General features: G+C 37.6%; 1 protein-coding gene across 1 annotated transcript in view; it reads right to left on the reverse strand.

Moving 5' to 3' along the window:
• The window catches only part of ren (renin), a 47,865-nt gene that overhangs the window by 19,627 nt on the left and 6,959 nt on the right, over positions 1–21,279 (reverse strand). Inside the window, exons 2-5 of the mRNA XM_028799098.2 lie at positions 18,439–18,589; positions 17,078–17,201; positions 5,766–5,884; positions 1,551–1,747 (exon numbers count right to left, since the gene is read on the reverse strand). Coding sequence (XP_028654931.1) covers positions 1,551–1,747; positions 5,766–5,884; positions 17,078–17,201; positions 18,439–18,589 — 591 coding nt within the window. The remainder of the gene's footprint in view (positions 1–1,550; positions 1,748–5,765; positions 5,885–17,077; positions 17,202–18,438; positions 18,590–21,279) is intronic.

Here is a 21,279-nt window from a genome sequence, read left to right on the forward strand (position 1 = left end):
TTAGCTGGATTTGAGCAGACAGTATGTCTCTGAACACCTCAGAATTCATTCGGCTGCTTCTGTCCTGTGTCACATCATCAATAAACACTAGTGTCCCAGTGCCACTGGCAGCCATGCACGCCCAAGCCATCACACTGCCTCCACTGTGTTTACAGATGATGTGGTATGCTTCAGATAATGAGCTGTTCCACGCCTTCTCCATACTTTTTTCTTGCCATCATTCTGGTAGAGGTTGATCTTGGTTTCATCTGTCCAAAGAATGTTTTTCCAGAACTGTGCTGTGTTTTTTAGATGTTCTTTAGCAAAGTCCAATCTAGCCTTTCTATTCTTGAGGCTTATGAGTGGCTTGCACCTTGAAGTGCACCCTCTGTATTTACTTTCATGCAGTCTTCTCTTTATGGTAGACTTGGATATCGATACGCCTAACCCCTGGAGAGTGTTGTTCACTTGGTTGGCTGTTGTGAAGGGGTTTCTCTTCACCATGGAAATGATTCTGCGATCATCCACCACTCTTGTCTTCAGTGGACGTCCAGGTCTTTTTGCATTGCTAAGTTCACCAGTGCTTGCTTTCTTTCACAGGATGTACCAAACTGTAGATTTTGCCTCTCGTAATATTGTAGCAATTTCTCGGATGGGTTTTTTCTGTTTTCGCAGCTTAAGCATGGCTTCTTTCACCTGCATGGAGAGCTCCTTTGACCGAATGTTGTCTGTTCACAGCAAAATCTTCCACATGCAAGCACCACACCTCAAATTAACTCCAGGCCTTGTATCTGCTTAACTGATAATGACATAACAACGGACTTGCCCACACCTGCCCATGAAATAGCCTTTGAGTCAATTGTCCAATTACTTTTGAGTCCCTGAAATGAAGGGATTGTGTTAAAAAAATACTTTAGTTGCCTCACATTTTTATGCAATCGTTTTGTTCACCCCACTGAATTAAAGCTGAAAGTCTGCACTTCAACTGCATCTGAGTTGTTTCATTTAAAATTCATTGTGGTAATGTACAGAACCAAAATTAAAAAAAAGTTGCCTCTGTCCAAATATTTATGGACCATGCACTCATATATTACTATATAGTAGTATATAAATAGATATTAGGATTCTAAAGAACTCAGAAAGACAACTCCTTTTCGCCATCATTTAACATTTTGAGACCCCCCCTACCCCCAAATAAAACTTTAAGATAACCACTGCAGTATCCAGCAAAAGGTAAGATGCCAGCATTGGAAAGGACACCAATTCAGCACAGGACAGACTCACTCATATACTGTTTCAGCGATTACATGTCAGTGAGAGTTAATATAAAGAAAAAAATGAATACAGTACATATAACCTCCAAACACTGTGCCACCATGCTGCACCAATATTGGCATAACATTATTTTCAATGACTATTGTTAACATATGATTATTGTGCCAAATGGAATCTAATTTTATTTGGTATTAATGATCTTTTTTCTGAAAAAAAGAAATAAATCATATGGCAAGCATTTTAGAGTTTGGAGAAAAAAGATCAATAAGGCATGCTGATATGTAAAGAGAACATACCGACTGTAATAGACTGAGAAGACCTCCTCCTTCAGAATATGCTGGGAAAGAATCTGGTCAAAGACAGGAGTGATGCCATCAATGGCTATGTTAGGATAGCCCATTCCTAGCACACCATCAAATTTGGCAAAGATGAATGGCAGTGCTGGTACTGCTGTTGCTTCTGCAAATACCTGGATCACGGGGATACCTCCAACCTTGATTGTTTTTCCAAAAAGAGAAGCAACAAGAAGAAACTGGTCAGTAAAGGTTATGAACAAGCCGAGCACAAATCATTTCACTAAACCAGCGGTTCTCTTTTACTCAGTCCAGGGGACCACATGTGGCTGCAGGCTTTTATTCTAACTGACCTTGGTTTTTAATTGGACTCCTAGCCTAATTAAGAAAACTGTTATTTACCAGATTATATATTTTGGAGAAATTATAAAACTACTGTAACTTTAGTAAATATTTATTAGAATGTACCAAGCATGTACAGTATGTACTTTATACATAGGGATAATTTTGTGTTTTTCAACTGTGACTACAAATCATCACCATGATATTCATTGCACTTTTCCAGGTTATTTAACCAACTACAGTAATGAGCATGTTAGTGCAGTGTTGTGTAAAGTACCCAACAGCAATACTTGAGTAAAATTAGAGATACCTTTCTCGAAGGTGATTCAAATAAAAGTAAAAATTGCCCATGAATGAACTGCTCAACTTAAAGTTTTAATGTATCTGCTATTAATTGTACTTAAGTAGCAAAAGTACAAGTAAATGTAGGATCTCTGTCTAATGTATATATCTACTTATTTGGCTGATGCCTTTATCCAAGGTGACTTACAACATTTACAATACAAGTGGTTACATTTCTTTTGGTTTCTCTATTTATGGCACAGGGAGGTCAAGTGAATTTCTCATGTTCACACAGTGTTAGTAGCAGGATTTATACCCACAGCCTCAGGGTGTGAAGTCTAAAGCCTTAACCGCTACACCCCACTGCCCACATACATAGTATATAGATAAAATAATTCAGGCTGTAAGCCCTTGGGGATCTAATACTTTGTGAACCAAGGATGGACTAGGGTATGTGAGTATTGTTGCAAAAAGTGCATGATTTATTTTCAACACCAAAGTGGGAAAGTGCAGTCATAAATAAAGACTTGTACATAAATACTGTTTTTAAAAACAAAATCAATAGGATTGTAGGGGACATAATAAATAAGTAAAGCACCATTAAAACCAAGAATGTCTAGAATCCTTCTACCAGAGCAATATGAATCACAGTACTCATTCCATAATGAGTACATTCCATCAATGTGACCATCTCACATCTGTTGCTGCACTTTGTCAAAAAGTACAAGCGATGCAAAAATTGAATCATTATTGTAACCTCTTAGACAATTGTTTCCATCTCCGGTGATCGTCCCATCCTTCCAGCTCCCAAACGATGACCTCAACCTCCACCATGTTACCTGGCCTCATTGATTCTCTGTCCCTGCCCCTTCCATCGATACCTGCAATGTATCACCAGAGCCCAATGTTTACAGTGCTCCTGTGCGCCGGTCAGAAGGCTTGACACCCTCTTCAGGACAGCACTCACAGCTCACCAGCACATTAGAGTATCCTTCTTATCTGGGCCCCCATCTGTCCAAGCGCTCTCTCTTTCTTTTTCCACACACCTTCACTCTCCATTCTCCTCTCGATTTCTGTTATCACATATACAGACACAAACTATGCTTTCTCCATTTTCCCCCACCCCCCTTCCACTCTGTGCACTTTTCTATGAAAGAAGGAGTTGTTAGTGAGGGGATGGCTGCACTGCTTGATTAGCCAGCTTCTCCATCAAATGCTCCAATTGCTGCTGTCACCACTGCCTTGTCTCCCTTCACCAAGTACTTAAATGTCATTTATAAACAGCACTTGCTATTCGTCAAATGGTCCCTTGACATGAATTGTCACCCAGTGTGCCTTCTTTTATTGGATTTATAGGATTTTGTATTCCTAAAGTATGCTGAGTCAAGTAATTTCAACTTGAAGCACTGACATTCAGCATGAGCGGACATCTTAAAGACTGTATTTTAATTCAGTGAGGACGGCACTAACAGGAGAAGCATGCAGGGTTTCCCCTTTAAGAGGCAAACTATTTCTGAAAACCTGTTTCGTAAAGCAAATTTTTGTAACGCAAACCACTAATTACAATTAATTTAAATGGAAAACTCTTATAAGTGTTCCCTGGCCCCTAAAATGACCTCCATTTTCTTGTTCAAATAACACTGCACTCCATGAAAATTGACAGAATTAGTTTAATAATAACATTAGTCATCAAAGTAAACCTTAATAAGGCATTGTCCTTTATTAAATAATGTTTAATAAAGCACTTTACCTGGACTCTATTACTTCTCAAGTCACATTCAAAGGATTGGCTCTTTGTTGTTTTCTAGGACTTTTCTTAATAATCCGCATCATGATTTTAAGGCAAAATGACCGTGATAATTTGAGCAGCAACACATGTGACAAGGTAAGTAATCCACAGAACGTGAACGCACATGTGCATCTCTGTGTAAGCTATGGATCAGCCTCTCCCTGTTTGGCAGGCAACTGTGAAGACAGTGTCTGAACACAGCAGCATTATGTGTGGAAATAACTGAGACTGAGATTGTGTGTCACCAACATCCAGCCCCACCCCAAACATCTAACCCCATCCCGTTCTGCAAGCTGTGGTGATGAGTGCATGGGATGACTGTTAGATAGGCAGGTGTTTGGACCAGTGGCACACATTTCAAAATCAGCTTTTGTGTATACACGAATTGTCCTGAAGATGTTGTACCTAAAGTGGGGTAAGCGCGTATGTTAGATACCGGACAGAGCAAAGAGTGGTGCATATTTACGTGGATTGCATGAATGAATGTGACAAGCGGAACATATCTGAGTAAAAGTAGCCATTTGCTTTTGAAAATGTAGTGATGAAATTGTGAATGGAGATGGAAAAATTTAGTCAGTTAAGTCTGAAATATTCTCAAAACATCCTCAAGTACAGTAACAAAGTTTTTCTGCTTTTTTGTTGCACAGCACTGGCCTGACACTAAAATAGTAGCAGCCTTTCAACATTCAGTGTCATTTGTTTGAGTGTCTGCTCTGTTAGTTGTTAATTGTCCTTATTCAGATGCAATATGCACAAAAAGGGCAAATTAACAGGAAAATGCTATAAGAGAGTTGAGTACTTAAAAACTATAGCAACAATATAAATATTTGTAAATGTCTTATAAATGTAAAAATACTAATGCCTTTCTTTCTGAATGCAGAAAAAGAAGCAAGGAAAAAAGAAGACCAGCTAATAAAGGCAATCAGTTAGAGGTAACATGACTCACGGATTGAGAAACTGGTTGGAACAAAAACCTGCAGTCATGGGGGCTGAGTGTGAAGACCACTACAACTACACTAGATGGTCTTGTAACTTTTGTAATTCTATATATTCATTGTTAAATGACTTATTCTTTTAGATAGATAGATAGATAGATAGATAGATAGATAGATAGATAGATAGATAGATAGATAGATAGATAGATAGATAGATAGATAGATAGATAGATAGATAGATAGATAGATAGATAGATAGATAGATAGATATTTTATTAATCCCAATGGGAAATTCACAACCTTTTACACATTCTTGGTTAAACAATAAAATACAATTTTTGGAGGTTCTTTTATGAATACAGTACTAAAGCAGAGAAGGCTTTTATAACAGATTTAGCACAAAAAAAACGTCTTGAGAGTAGAGCATTAGCTCATCAGGGTGCTCCTGTAGAAACAAGGATCCATACCAGACTTCTGTTAGCCCTGCCGTCATGAGCACCTTGGTCACCCTTCATTACTGCTGTGTTTTAGAGTGGCAAATTAGCTAAATTCTCTGCACTGGTCATGTGTTGTTAAATCTAAGAGACTGACAAATACTAAATCATGAATTTATCAGTATTAGATAAAAGGTGTCATTTTGCTTGGCTTTTCTCTACATTCATAATGGCTAACACGGTACAACACCCTAGTACTACAGAAATCAAGGTAGACATTTTGCTTATAAAAAACTTCCTGTACAATCTAAAAGTTAATATCCCCTCAGGAATTAATAAAGTATATCAAATCAAATCACAATCTAAAATATATAATAGCACCCAGAAAATAATATGAAAATACACAGTAAAAAGATAGCAAAGATGAACAACTTACCATGACAAGATCTTCACTAAGGAATCCCCTCACGTTTCCTGATCCATACTGAATAGAAAAGCCTGTTCCATTTTTAATATACGTCTGAGACTGAGAGGAATCATATCTGTTGTGAGAGACTGGGAACCAAACTGTGATTTAAAAAAATGCTTGCATGCAAACATTAAAATGATCCACAGCAATGGCTTGCACATTTTGTAAGGTGTACTGTCCTCAATTAATACTTAAAACATGTTACTACAATAATTACTCTGGAGAACAATAATCAAACACAAATGGGGCTTACATTCCAGTAGTAATCAAATTAGCTAAATCCATGCTTCCAGTTACTGAAGATTCTGAATCATATTTAGGGCTGTAGGGTGCATTAACTCATCCTGGAAATATGTGGTAGCTCTTCATTACACACATACGCTCACTAATACCTGGTGAATTTAAGCTCATCTGTTATCTTAAGCTGCAAGCATTAGGATGTGGGTGTATGTAGATGTAGATATGGAGAAGGTACAGACTCTAATGTGCAGTGATCAGGCCAGAATGTCCTTATCTTGTGAGCTTCAGTACCACCTCATTAGATGAAAGTGCACAGGCAGTGAAAAACTATAGTCTGTTAATGTTACAGTGGCATGAAATTCCAGACTCAGCATTCAGTACACTTTCACTCTACACAGACGATTACTTTGACTACAAGTAACGTGACAATCCAAAACCTGTCACAGATTAAACCAAAACAGCAAATACAAAAAGTTCAGAACTGAAAAGAAACTCAGACTATTCTAGTAAAGCACCTAATCCAAGAATTTTGCTGACTTGGGTTTTCTTTTTTTTATATATTTTGTACGTGGACTGTTTCCTTCTTTATTTGAAAAGGAATTGTTCTTTTCACCTTTCACCTCATCTTTACTCAAATGTTGCCATCCAAGCAGTTTTTGCAGCCCTTGTATAAAATGTTAACTGATGACAGCAAATGGGGTACCTAGGTAATTTCAAACTGGATTTTTCAAACTTTAACTTTGAGGGGTTCAATGTTAGCTTTGCTGAATCCGTTAAGAAATTAAATACCTCTGATACAGAATTATACTTTAGTCTTCAGATTCTTGGGATATTTTAAACCTGCTTTTTACATGAAATTTAAGGAATCCTCCAAGTATGCAGAATACAGAACATTTATTTTCTTTGTTTGTCCTTCCATATTTGAACTAGCTTAATAAATTATCTTTTGGAGACAGCCTGAGTCTATCCTTACAGGCCTGGATGAATGATGAAAACCAACCGTATATAGAATCAAACTATCGAAGAGCATACTCATACAGACACACACATACATATTTTGGTGGTCTAGAATTAAAGCAATGACCTGTACATCTTTGATGATGTGGAAAAACAGAAGCAACTTCAGAACAAAAATCATACAGACATGGGGAGAACCTGCAGACTTTACACAGGCAGTGACCAGGATGAGATTCAAACCGTTGAGTCAGAAGTAGTGTATAGTGTCCATTTTAGGACATTGTCTTGTTTCATTTCTCCAGCCATCAAACATCAGCATTACACCCTATCATGTATCAGCAGTCGCTCATCGCACGTCCTACATCACTGCTCAGTAGCTGCTCATCACACATCTCTGCTCACTTACCCTTCATTATGGCATCACTCATTAGTACTCAGTTTTCGCTCATCAGACGTCACTTGTCACTTTTTATTTTCTGTCTTTTTTAACAGAGTGCTGTTCACCACACCAAAGCTTAATTTACAACTGTAAAAGCTTACACACAGGCTGTGCAAATCATCCTCATATCACCACCCTGTAGTTGATTAAAATTGGCCATGACAGGTTTAAAACAAGAAATACAGCAGAAATTAATCCATAGAACTTTAGTTCCTTCATGTGTAGAATGGCTGCCAGTTATATTTAGGGCTAATCTCAGAATCTTCATTTGAATGGTGTCATGCATGTGTGCATTATGGACCGCTTAGGGGCTCAGGTGAATTAACCTGCTATACCAGGGGTTGGTGCTGTGGTGTAATGCCTTCTCTCTTGATCCCTCTGCAGAACGGAAGCCTAGCCACCCATCCTGTGCTGACGTCACATCCACTGTCCGCCCTCCTGGACCCTCCCCTTCCTGTCTATGGCCTATATAACCAAGATGGCCACAAACCTACTTCAGTTCTGTCTTGAACTTGAGTGTGAAAATAAATCTCTGCACTTTTAATTGTATGCTAGCAAGTAATTTACAGGGTTCATCCAGGATGGTATAATGTATTAGTCTTCAGTAACCATGGCTTTATGTTTTCACATCTTCATATATTTTAGCGAATTAAAGAGCAGGAATGGACAAAGTTTTTTGGCCTAGTAGGATAATATATAGTTGACAAGGGGGTATTTTATTTGGCTTATTATGATGGCTCTATCTACTTATGCGATCAAGGTTAAAATAAACTATTAAAGTTTCATCAAATTGTAAGGAGGTAAATTAACAAATACCTTGTATGTTAGTAGTAAGCCTGTTTTATTACATATTTACACAGCCCTTGAATGACCTACTCTTGCAAACAGTCTTGTTTGGTGTCTGCATTGGTCTGAACCATAGCCAGCAAAAGTCAGTATTGTAGTGACATTGTCTTCATTTTAATCCATTGCTCTGTATTTATTAATACATTATTTTGAATTCTCCCTCTTTCTTTCTTCAGATTCTCTACACCTTTTTTGTAGCAATTCTTCTTTCATGCAATTATTTTTTTTTGTGTCTATGCAACTTTCTATTTTCATTTATATATTTGAATTTCTCATGATGAGACTTTATTTCATTTTTCCTTTATTTTTTCTTATTTACCTGTTTCCTAATATATAATTATAATTTTTTCTTTTTTCATTGCTTTATCTTTATTTTTTGCTATTGTATTTTTTTATTTCTTTTTGTATATCAATGTCGGTCAATTTTTTTTGCCACTTTTGTATCAGTTTGATTTATTTATAAATAACAGTTTGTAAAATTATCCTTTATTCATTGGTTTCTAATTTTTTGATGTCATATACTATTGTAGGTAAAAGTAAGGTGTTACACTTAAATTCAAAACAGGCAGTACTGTTGAACTTGAAAGTACCCTTTATGAGAAGGACCTAAGACTCTTTATGGACTCATCACTGTCTATATTGAGACTGTACAGAAGCCATTAACACTAGAATCCCTGAAGCCTACGAAAAAACTTGTAATCCTGGGCCATCTTAAATTCCTTCTCACCTCTCCCTTAGCGTCTTTTGTTTTGCAAATGTATCAATCAGCATAAGCAGCAAGCAGCCTGCTATCCCACCGCCACCCCCAGCGCCAGAGCTCAACTTGGGAAAAACGTTCTCCCAGCTCAAGTCTTGTCTATCTGGGTGTGAGGTGCCTGGAGTTGTATAGGGTAAATAATAGCGCGAAGGCTCGCTTGGAGTACTGTACTATGTGCACTTTTGGTCTCCCTGCTGCAAAAAGGACATAACAGCACTAGAGAAAATCCAGAGAAGAGCAACTTGGCTCAGTCCAAGACTAAGAGGCATGGGAAGAAATTAACTGAGTTGAACCTTTTCAGTTTAAACAAAATGAGATTAGAGGAGACATGACTAAAGATACTAAAATTATGAAGGGCTGTATCTTAAAAAGGAGTTCATCAAGAACACGGGAACATTGCTGGAAACTTCTTGAGGATAAATTTCATACACAAATTTTCTCTTCACACAGATAATCATAGACAACTGGAATCAACTATCAAGTAATGTGGTGGAGAGGAGAACTTTAGGGCCTTTCAGAAATTAGATGGAGAGGATTGACAAGCTTTGTTGGACCGGAATGCCTGCTCTCCGTTCTTCTAATGTTCTACTGTCTTTCCTTTTTGTTAATTAAATATTCACTCTTCATTGTTTCTTTGTCCTTTTTTGAAGTATCTTATAATTTCTCTCTCTAAATTTGCTACTGTCATGTCCTGTAACATTTCTTTAATTCAGCAAGTTACAGTATTTCATATCCACAAAGTAAAATTTGATATCAAAGCTAGTCAGAAATGTTAGTGAAAGCATTGCTACAAATCATAAAAACAACATTTTAAAATGTTCTTGTTGTCTGTCGTGCTAAAGTCATTTATTTTCTTGAAATGGGGTGCTTAATCAGATCTGATCTGTTTCGGGGTGGTGTTGTACTATAGGCTTCCTCTTAACAGGCCCATTATCCTGTGTTCAGATCTGGTCAATCTCCATTTAGAATTTGCACATTTGCTCTTTGTGGATGTGTTTTTGTCTTGGATCTCTGCTTATCCTCCCACAACTCTTAAAAATGTGGGGACACGGTTACTCCCATAAAACTTGAATGGCATTACTCAGTCTCAGAATATTATGTTGTCTAGTCTGAATAGAATATATGTGGCAAGTGATTAAATGTAATAGATTGAATTACCAACGGTAGGAAGTAACATTTTGTAAGAAGTCACAACTAAAACAATAAAAATATTTTTTTAAGAATAACTGTGGGACATTTTACTGACACTGATAGACACTACCGGTTCAGGAAATATGAGACTTCTGGTCAACCTATATTTAGTTCTTTAGTTTTCTTCTTTCTGTTTTGTATCAGCCTGGAAGTATGTTTATTTTCTATTTTATTGTAGTTTTTTGTTATTTTTGAATAAATATTTTTCAGGTTTTTCATGTAATTGTTTATAATTCAACATGTATTGACTGTTTCTTTAAATGTTCTGATGTTCCTCATACTTTGAGGGTGGAGCATCTGGGAGGCGGGGCCACAATGACATCACTGCTGCAGGGTCCTCCCTCTGTCTTTATAAGTAGCCCAGAGTAAAGCATTCAGCAGTGGTCCAATGAAGTTGTTTAATATTCTGTAAGTATTGTGTTTTTGTTCAGATTAGTTTTTTGATTATTTCTGCTTTTTATAAGTGTATTGGGTCTTGTTTGCCATGGATTACCTTTTTAGGCATATTTTTGTCGCTTTTTTGAATATTTTGTTATATTCCTATAGTTTTGTAAAATAAAGTCTTTTATATAAAAAAAATGAATAAAAAATTTGAAGATTTAAAAAGACAACAAAAATGTTGAATTTTAAACAAAAATTACATAGAAATCTTAAAAATATTAATACAAAAGCAGCAAAAAAAACAAAACAAGATAAACATCAGCTCAGGTTGACAAATAACACGTTTGCACCTTATCTATCAGCCCTGAAAAAACTGTGAGAATGATTTATGTTGGGCGGCACGGTGGCGCAGTGGTAGCGCTGTTGCCTCGCAGTTAGGAGACCCGGGTTCGCTTCCCGGGTCCACCCTGCGTGGAGTTTGCATGTTCTCCCCGTGTCTGCGTGGGTTTCCTCCGGGCGCTCCAGTTTCCTCCCACTGTCCAAAGACATGCAGGTTAGGTGGATTGGTGATTCTAAATTCCCCCTCAACTAAAGCGGTATCTTTCGAAAAGAATTTCCTCCAGGAGCAATGAAGGATCTTGCCGATCGCGCAAAACAATCTCTATATGAAATTCTCTTCGTATAATTTGCTTATCAATTGGTCGGTCATTCATGAACGGCGAAGCCATGACTGGATGACTTCCACGCACCATCACCGATCATGTGTGTAAACTAATCCTTGTTTACGTAGAACAAACCTGGATTAGGATGTGTTGCTATGACAACACTTCCAGCAAGAGTTTCGAAAACCCGACAGATCCAGGATCAGGCCAAATCGTCAACAATTACATCCGGCTAAACGACTAATCCACGTACGAAAAATACCCCCCTAGTCTGCAAGGTGATAAATAAGAGCAGCAGTGCCACCATACTGCCCACCTGAAATTCACCATCATTAAAATGCAGGAGTTCCAAAAACTCTTCTCACATCATTTTACAGAAATCCCCCCTGCTGGATTATAACTCCTGGAGCACATTTACAACATGCGAAGCATTAAAAACCAAAGGATAATAAAACTCAAAATTTGAATTGCTTTCTCCCTCCAGGTCTTGTAAAAAAAAAAATCCACAAATGATTGAATTAATTAGGCGGTGGCATTTTACAAAGCTCTACAACCCACGATACATGGGAAAATAAATCTGGGAACAGTTTCACATTAAACAGCATGGTATGAACTTGAAGATTAATCATTATTCAGAAAGTATTTTGGGATTGCTTAGATTATGAACACTGACCACAATTTTTTATAACTGCTCTGCTCTACTGCTGAACACTGAAATGCCGTAGAAATGTCCCACTACATAGAAATTCTATGATAATTTCATCCATCCATCCATCCATTATCCAACCCGCTATATCGTAACTACAGGGTCACAGGGGGACTGCTGAAGCCAATCCCACCCAATACAGGGCACAAGGCAGGAAACATAACCCGGGCAGGGCGCCAGCCCACCGCAAAAGATAATTTCATGTAAAATTTAAATTAATGTGAGCAGTAGCTAATGCCAGTAATGTATGGATCACACAAGAATGAACAATGAATAGGCTGTTTTTATTTATTGTCCAAATTCTGATTTGTAGTAACAATAGGTAGCTTAAGTACAATTTTTAAATTATTTGCACTTTTAAAAATTTTTTTATACATAATGCAATGGTATTGTGTAGCCCAATACATGCCCACTGCATTATCGATCACATTCAATTAATATGCAGTGTTTAGTTTTTGTTCACTCTTCTTCACATTTTCATGCCTCTCTCATGCATGAGAGCATTTTTTCCAAAAGTACTTATTTATCAATATTTTAGCCAAAACACGTGTTTTTGGGTGTTTCAGACTTTTGACTTGAAATTTTTCATTGACATTTTCATATCATTTGCTGTTGTTTAAACTGGTTTTCCATTGAAGAAGCGTAGTGGTCTCCTTTAAAACATGACATTAAAAGTTTTCCTTGGCCATCACTTTGAACAATGCAGGTAAGCAGAAGACAATATTTCGGGGTTGAGCATTACTTAAATAACTTGTGTAATAATGCATGGATACATTTTCACAGAAAATTTAGTGTTTACATGTTAGGTGAAATTGTTTTGTGTATGTGTGTGTGTGTGTGTGTGTGTGTGTGTGTGTGTGTGTGTGTTCACCCAATGATGGACTGGCGCCCTGTTCAGGGATTGTTCCTGCCTTGCTGATGACTCTTGCTGGGATCGGCTCCAGCTGCCCCCAAACCCTACTTTGGTTAAGAAAATGGATGGGTGGATTTTGTATTTATGAATTCTGCATGTAAGAATGTCTTTTAATGCTAAGTGAAAATATTTCAAAAAATTGTTACTTTATATTACTGAAAACATTTTATATATTTTTGTTAAGGAGTAGAAAAGTATCAACTTGACTGGGAGTCAGCGGCATATCCCTTAGGAAAATTTTACTGCTCAAAGGTTGATCTTTGAAGGCTCAAGACACTTAAAAGAGATTCTCATTTATGTTTCATTCAAGAAACAACTTTGTCACCGATGTTTCTCCTAAAATTCCTTGGTGGGGATGACACCCAAACCCCAGCTACTCAAACAAAGAGCAAATGTTTTCTCTTTATGAATAAAATTTTTTATTTTTCAAAAAGTTCTGTGACAAAATATAAGCTCAGATGAGCATAAAGGCAAAAGGAATTATCTGCAACAACAAAGCCAATCCAAGGCAAACAATTCCCAATACACATTTCAGTAGGCAAAGTCAAAAATAGAGCATAATGTCAAAAAATCCAGAAGATTCACAAGAAGTCACAGAATAATCACAACAGACACTCATTAATACCAACACATTCAATGAGCTGCAAGGGACTATTGGTTTTCTTCAGCCTTTATTGGACTGAGGGCAGTCCCTCGATGGAGATGGACATGTGGCTCCACCTTCTTGGTGGGACTGCCCATAAAGCACATGAGACATAGAAAACACAGACATATAGAAACTAAATGATCAACAATATTAACGTAAACAACAAAGACATGCCTGAGGAATTTGAATTCCAACAGGTGGTGAACCCTGGCTGAAATATAACATCTAGTAAGAACAACCAGACCCACTAGCAGGGAACCAATTTAGAGTCACCAATGAACCTAACATGTGTGTCTTTGGGATGTGGGAAGAATACCAGAGAGTACATACAGCCTCTTCAAAGACAGTGTCTGAAAATATTTTTTTAATGGAGTAATGGAGAGGGCCAGTTAGGTTGTCCTTCCCAGTACACTAGCGAGATTATAGTTCATTGCCTCGTAGCATTCTGGGGATACACAGAGTGTACAATAGGGCTTATATTATGACTTATGGGGCTCTTAATTGAGCTGTGATGGTAGTGGTCAATAAGTGTACTGCTACTCAAATGAATTTCACAATATATTTTGTAGTATATGCTACATATATATGTTGCAAGCGATTGTTTTTGTGTGTGTGTGTGTGAGTCTTTTTGTTCGTATTGTGTTACTCTCAACTTTTTTTACGAGGCATGCAAGTAAGAATTTCATTGTACTATGTACTGTGCGCACGTATTAGTAAACATGAACTAACTAATTTTTGTAACATTTGGCATATAAATCTTGTGAGAAAATAATTTAGAGGTAACAGTAGTTAAGTATTTTGGTTTGAAGTGCACATTGAAATATATAAGCATGTGTTTTAAAATTTCATGAAGGGAATTACTGATAGGGCGGCACGGTGGCGCAGTGGGTAGCGCTGCTGCCTCGCAGTTGGGAGATCTGGGGACCTGGGTTCGATTCCCGGGTCCTCCCTGCGTGGAGTTTGCATGTTCTCCCCGTGTCTGCGTGGGTTTCCTCCGGGCGCTCCGGTTTCCTCCCACGATCCAAAAACATGCAGGTTAGGTGGATTGGCGATTCTAAATTGGCCCTAGTGTGTGCTTGGTGTGTGGGTGTGTTTGTGTGTGTCCTGCGGTGGGTTGGCACCCTGCCCGGGATTGGTTCCCTGCCTTGTGCCCTGTGTTGGCTGGGATTGGCTCCAGCAGACCCCCGTGACCCTGTTTGGATTCAGCGGGTTGGAAAATGGATGGATGGATGGATGGAATTACTGATAGGGTTGAAAGGTTGATGTAATACACAAAACGTACCAAGGGATGATTCACAGATCAGCAGATGTCCTGTAAACAACAAAACTGGATAGTTTTTACATACACTGAAATCACAAGGGTGATCACTAAACCCAAAGGATATGAGAAGAACAAGAATATAATGGAATAGACTTTAATTTCATAAGAAGTGTGCATTGATTGATACTGCATGTAAATTCAATTGTTTATAAAATGGACTTCTACCCTTTGCTTTTTGATCATTTCATAACAAATGGCTGCAAAGGATGCTACCTGTTCAGTGTTTACTGAGGAGATAATCAAAGACGCAATGGACAAGCTTTTCCCCTGCCTGATTACTGATTCAAAAAGGTTTTATCAAACTTGTCCAAGTAGAGGATACACTTATTTCTTTAATTAAGATGTTGATTTCTACTACAAACTCAAACTATTAAGACGCGACTTGATTGAAGAGCTTACAATTATGAAAGGAATTAGTCCAGTGGATTGAGACTATGACTTTAAAATGAGTTCATCAAGAACACGGGGGTACAGTTAGAAGCTTGTTAAGGGTAAATTTCGCTCAAACGTTAGGAAGTTTTTCTTCACACAGTGAACTGTGAAGTTAAATAGTGCGGTAGATAGTCAGACATCAGTGACATTCAAAACTCGACTTGATGTTATTTTGAAGGAATTAGCTGGATAGGATTGACAAACTTTGTTGGGTCGAATGGCCAGTTTGCGTCAAAATATTAAGAATTTTCTAAAGTTCTATTATTTTTTGGTGTAATTGGAAGTTAGCTCATTTTACACAGATTCAGGTAAAGTTTGCAAACATAAATGCAGCTTTCTAACATAGTATTTAGCATTTTCACAATTTCTGTATTTCATGCTCTTAGTGACTGCAGCTTCAATTTGGGGTGGGTGAATAAGAGAGTTTGGTACTTCAGTGCACAGTCCACTTGTACAAGAAGAGAAAAGGACGCCATGTGCACAATCCAAAATGCTGACCGTGCACCTACAAATATTTGTGTCTGCATTCACAACGCATGTTCTACAAACACAGACATGTATGTTTGTATGTGCTCAATTAAAATGTATGTCAATATGGGAACACATCTGTTTAATACATGCAAAAACATGTGTCTTTACATATAGCTAGGTGTAAATCGAGAACTTTGTAATTGTGTGCATTTGATGTTCACTGAAGTATGTTGGAACTTTAAATCTTCATGTGATTCTTTTCATTCGGATTTCAAATGGCTGAACATGTCCCAGTAATTTAACACAGTAAAACAATACATTCTTTTAAAAAGGAATTGTTCCTGATTTACAGTACTGCATATGCGAAGTATGATTCAAAAAGTTCTGCAATTAGCCAAGGGCTTTTGTTTCTCATGAATGCATGAACTCTTGTGTCAATTTTTCCCACTTAAAACAGAAACTTTAATGAGGTTGCAATGGAGATACACCTGAGAATAAGCTATCAATCTATAATGGAAAAAAAGCTTTAGCTTCTAAATTGACTATATCAAACTCGTGCATTCTTAGGTAGCAGACATGTGTGGTGGAGATTATGGGAAAACATACTAGTGAGGGCATGGGAAACCTTTAAAAAGAATGGAATGATGGGGTGAAAAATTAACATTGGTGCCAAGAAAAGAGAAATGAGGAGACTAGAAGAAAAGAGGATTATAATAAGAAATGACAGTGGCAGGTAAGGTGCGAGAGATAAGAGCAGTTTTGGAGGTGCCCTCATGATGCAGACAATAGACAGCTCTGGGGTGCTGGCTGTATCATGGCATCACAAACAAACACCAGATGGAAGTTTTTGGACTAACCCAGAAAAGCAACTCCTGTGTCACTTATCACAAAATTTCCAAGTCGCATTTATCACGGTTAATAGGAGGCATCCTTCATAAACAAGTTACCAAATATCAAATTAAAAATAATATTATACAAAAAACAAATTCAGTGAATCTAATAAACTATTTAAAAACATCATGCAGCCTAGTAGTGCTTCACGTATGGACATGATGACAATACAAGGGTAAACCAATCGGTGACTGTGACATCACCAGGCTAGCGTGGGTTGCTTCAAACAAAGTCAGAACCAGTGAAGCTTATAAATGTTACTGTTGCTTCAAGGAATACATGGGAAAATGTAATGAATGTACTGGGTGTAGAACAGAAACTGCCTCGTACAATATACCTTTAAAAAAGCTATATGTCAGTTTGATTTTCTCATATATTTTCAGTTTACTTAACTAAAGCAATTCTTTTGTTGGTCATTGAACTTACAGCAGGCAGTGTACAGAGGTGAACAGCTGGCGGATGGGATCCAGAGGTTGGCTGACCCGGTGTCGAACACCACATTAAACATCTGGGGTGGTGAGCCAATGCTGATCTCTCCAAAATACTGAGTCTGGAATTAAAATGCAAAATAGAGACACCAAAAACAGGTTGGTTGAATTTTCTATTTCTAATGCAAAATATAACACTCTTTAACATAGAACTTTTTATGTGTTTGTACAGTCAATCAGACTTGAGATGTAGCATAAGTGAGCTGTCATACATACATACATACATACATACATACATACATATATACATTCTTAAACCTTCTTAATGTAATTCAGGGTTATGAGAACCACAATGTATCCCAGCCTCAGACAGGGTGCTAGGTCTTTGAATGACCCAGTTATGAACTATGATGAAAAGCAGGGATGGATGGGCATCCTGGATGGGATGGGCTGTGTTTTGTTTGCCCGTCAGGAGGCTGTCACACTGGAAGGACAAAGGGGGACTTCTTCCAGTGGCCATATGTTCCTTCAGTATGCTGGGTGGCAGAATCCCTCAGGTGGGTCTCTCATTTGTGTACCCACAGGGCAGCATGGGGTCTGTAGTCTCGATGGGTGGTTTTACTTGGGCTTCCTTCTCCAAATGGAAAATCCACTTAGAAGTGCCTCCTGATGGTTGTACAGGAAGTACTTCCACCTCCAGTAATGAAAATGAACTGCTCTGCCTCTCCCAGGTGAGTTGGAGTTGGGAGTAGAAGAGGATGACAATGCTAATCTGGGAAGATTGAAGGAGGAGAAAAGAAGTGAATTGTACTGTGTATTATGGAAGAAAAAGAAGAAGCCTGGTTGAAAGTGTTTTGTCAAAAAAGAATATTTATTTGAAACTGGGACTACTTGTGTGAATGAGGCTGTGTTTGGGGTTTGAGGCTCTGTTACGCCCACTACAGGTTACAACTCACACAAACACACTTGCACTGCGGTAAGTTTGTGAAAAATGGAGGAAAACCCATGCAGACAATGGAGGTTACGGTGCCAAACATTTAGAGCTTAAAAACGTAAGCATACAAGTCAGATTTTTGACTTACACACACATACACACCAGCAAGCTCACTTGGCATACTCGACAGTGTTCTGTTTTGCTTTTATTACAATTAATTATCTAAAACATTTCTCTTCTTTGTCATCTGCTTTTAAAAATACTGTATATTGGAAGCCAAGTTATCATTTGGACATCTTGATATCAAAGTTGTCTTTTTTTGTCACAGGTACCTGCATTCTGAGTTCCAAAGATACATGGGTGTGCATTATAAATGGTAATATTTGATATTCCAAAATTTCTTAGTTTATTTTATTGATTCTTACATCCAGATAATTGGTGAGAGGAGTAGGAGCGGTGCCATTCCCAAATTCTAGACGTCCTTCTTTCTTCATTATTTCTGCAAAGATTTGTGAAGGGGTCACACCCAAACTTCGCAATGTTTCACGAACAGAAGGCATCCTCTTCAACTTGATCCTATAAGCACACAACAGAATTTAAAATGAAGAATGAGACATCAGAATATTAAAACATTAGAACAATGAAAACAAGAACATGCCATTCAGCCCAACAAAACTCATCAGTCCTAACCACTTGCTGTAATTCTTCTAAAATAACATCAAGACTAGTTTTGAAGGTCCTACCGACAATCGCGCTACTTGATAGCTTATTCCACATGTCTATGGTTCTGTCCTAATGTTTGTGCGAAATTTACCATTAAAAAGTATCCAACTGTGTCCCTTTATTCTTGATGAACTCATTTTAAAGGAACATTCTCAATCCACTGGACTAATTCCCTTCATAATTTTATGATACTTCAATCATGTCTCCTCTTAATCTTCCTTTGCTTAAAAATAAATTTGAAATAGCTAAGTTCTTTTAATATTTCTTCATAATTCATCCCCTGTAGTCCTGGAATCAGCCTAGTTGCTCTTCTCTGAACTTTTCCCAGTGCTGGAGTACACAGTACTCCAGATTAGGCCTCACCAGTGCATCATAAAGTTTGAGCAGAACCTCCTTGGACTTGAACTGTATGCACAAGGGGGAAATATAACTTAACGTTCTATTAGCCTTCTTAATGGCTTCTGAACACTATCTGGCAGTTGATAGTGTTGAGTCCACTTATACTCTTGAATCCTTCTCATGAGGTGTACTTTTGATTTTCAGATCTCCCATTGTTCATTCAAACCTAACATTTTTACTTCCTACGTGTAATACATTACATTTAATTTCATCTGACATGAATCTACCCAAGCCTGTATACTATCCAAGTTCCTCTGTAATGATTTGGCAGATTCCAGAATATCTACCAACCCACCTAGCTTGGTATTATTTGTAGACTTAACCAACATGTTACTTCATAAAATCATTTATATATTAGAAATATATTAGAAATAGAAACGACCCTATGGAACATCACTCTTAACATCATAAGGTTCCTCACACCACTTCCTGTATCTGAGCCAAATTTGCACCCATCTAAAAACAACACCCTGAACTTCCATTTCTTTTAGTTTAGTGCTTAACCTCTCATATGGCACCTTATGAAATGTTTTCTGAAAGTCCAGAGAAATAATATCATATGCAGCAGTCTGATTGTATCCTTTTGTCGCTTTCTCTTAGAATTCCAGCATGTTGGTAAAACATGACCACCCTCTTTTGAACTCATGCTAACTGTTCAGTAAAGCTCATATTCTTGCCAGGTGTTGCTCAATCTTACCTTTCATAATTCCTTCCATTATTTTTCCTGTGATGCACATTAAGCTTACTGGCCTATAATTGCTTGGATCTGCCTGGTCATCTTTTTTTATATAACGGGATAATATTTGCAATTTCCCCAGTGTGTCAAGGGTTTATATATGTACTTGCTTAACCTCCTTAAGAACCTGAGGGTAAATATTATCTGGTCCTGCTGATTTGTTTGACTTCAGCCTATTTAATCTAAGCAGCACTTCTTCTCTACACAGATTGACATCAATATGGTGTGCTGATTAAACACAGACCAGCAAAATTCCTGCTGAGAGATGTTTTGAGACCTGAGGCTGTTATTAATTAAGTGCATGGTACTTTTTCAAATTGCTATAGACAAATTGTCCTTTTGTTCACTAATCCGAAGACATGTGGCAAACATATTTTCTCAATTTCTGAAGCTGAGAACTTCCTCAATGACATTATTTAAAACATAAATAATTCCCTTGTATCATCTAAACCTTAAGGGCAAATCAGATTACACATCCAAACTGTAATCAGAAAGGCATATCTGTGTTCATCATTCCAAATGAAGTGCACCTCTAGATATCTGCTGCGGCTACTAAAACAGTTTACAAGTTTGTTATCTGGATTTTAATGAGTATTAACTATGTTCATGTGCTTAAAATTGAGAACTTCACTTGCCATGATATGCGCTTGTGAAGTTCTGCTCATTAATTTCAGAAGAATAAATGAATGTTATTTTCAAAGTGCTTTTGAAAAATCAAAGTGAAAAGTGTTCCATTTTCCCAGAAACATGCATTGCCTGATTATGCTACAGTTTCAAAGGAAGTTACAGTTAGGGTTAAGCTTAATATAAAGTTAAAATGTTTAATTACATGTCACCTTTAAGAATAAAATCCAAAATTCTGATGTTGTAATTTACTGTATATGTCCTTGAAATCAAGCGAAGCAGACAACCACGTCATGAGCCCAGCACTTACACTTTATTAACATTAAACCAGTAGGCTGATACCCATTCATACGCCCAGCTTCTTGGAGCCTTGTTACACCTGCAGTAAAGGGTCTCTGCATTGAACATACATATGATTTTGCTATCTCTAAAGATGTTTTCTGCATATTGTGTCAAAGTGTCCTGGAAATACCCACTACCAACTCGACAGCGTGTCAAAAGGAAGAAACTGGTTGGCTAGTGGGTGTAGGCGCCCATCTCCTTCATGCTTTCTTCATGATATTTGACATTTGAAAATAATCTTCAGGCATCAGCCAAAAATCAAAACAGTACAAGTGGAGGAACGCAGGCTCTGGGCATAGCCTCTGTGTGGAAAATGCACTGCTGCTGCCTTTGTAAGTAATAGTTCATGTGGGTTGTTTTTTTTTGCATTGTATTATACTTGTTATTCCATATATATTTGAGAAATAAGTACCATCAGAAGGATTGTGGGACATTTTAATAC

Source organism: Erpetoichthys calabaricus, chromosome 3 (genome assembly GCF_900747795.2).
Source record: "Erpetoichthys calabaricus chromosome 3, fErpCal1.3, whole genome shotgun sequence".
Lineage (NCBI taxonomy): Eukaryota > Metazoa > Chordata > Cladistia > Polypteriformes > Polypteridae > Erpetoichthys > Erpetoichthys calabaricus.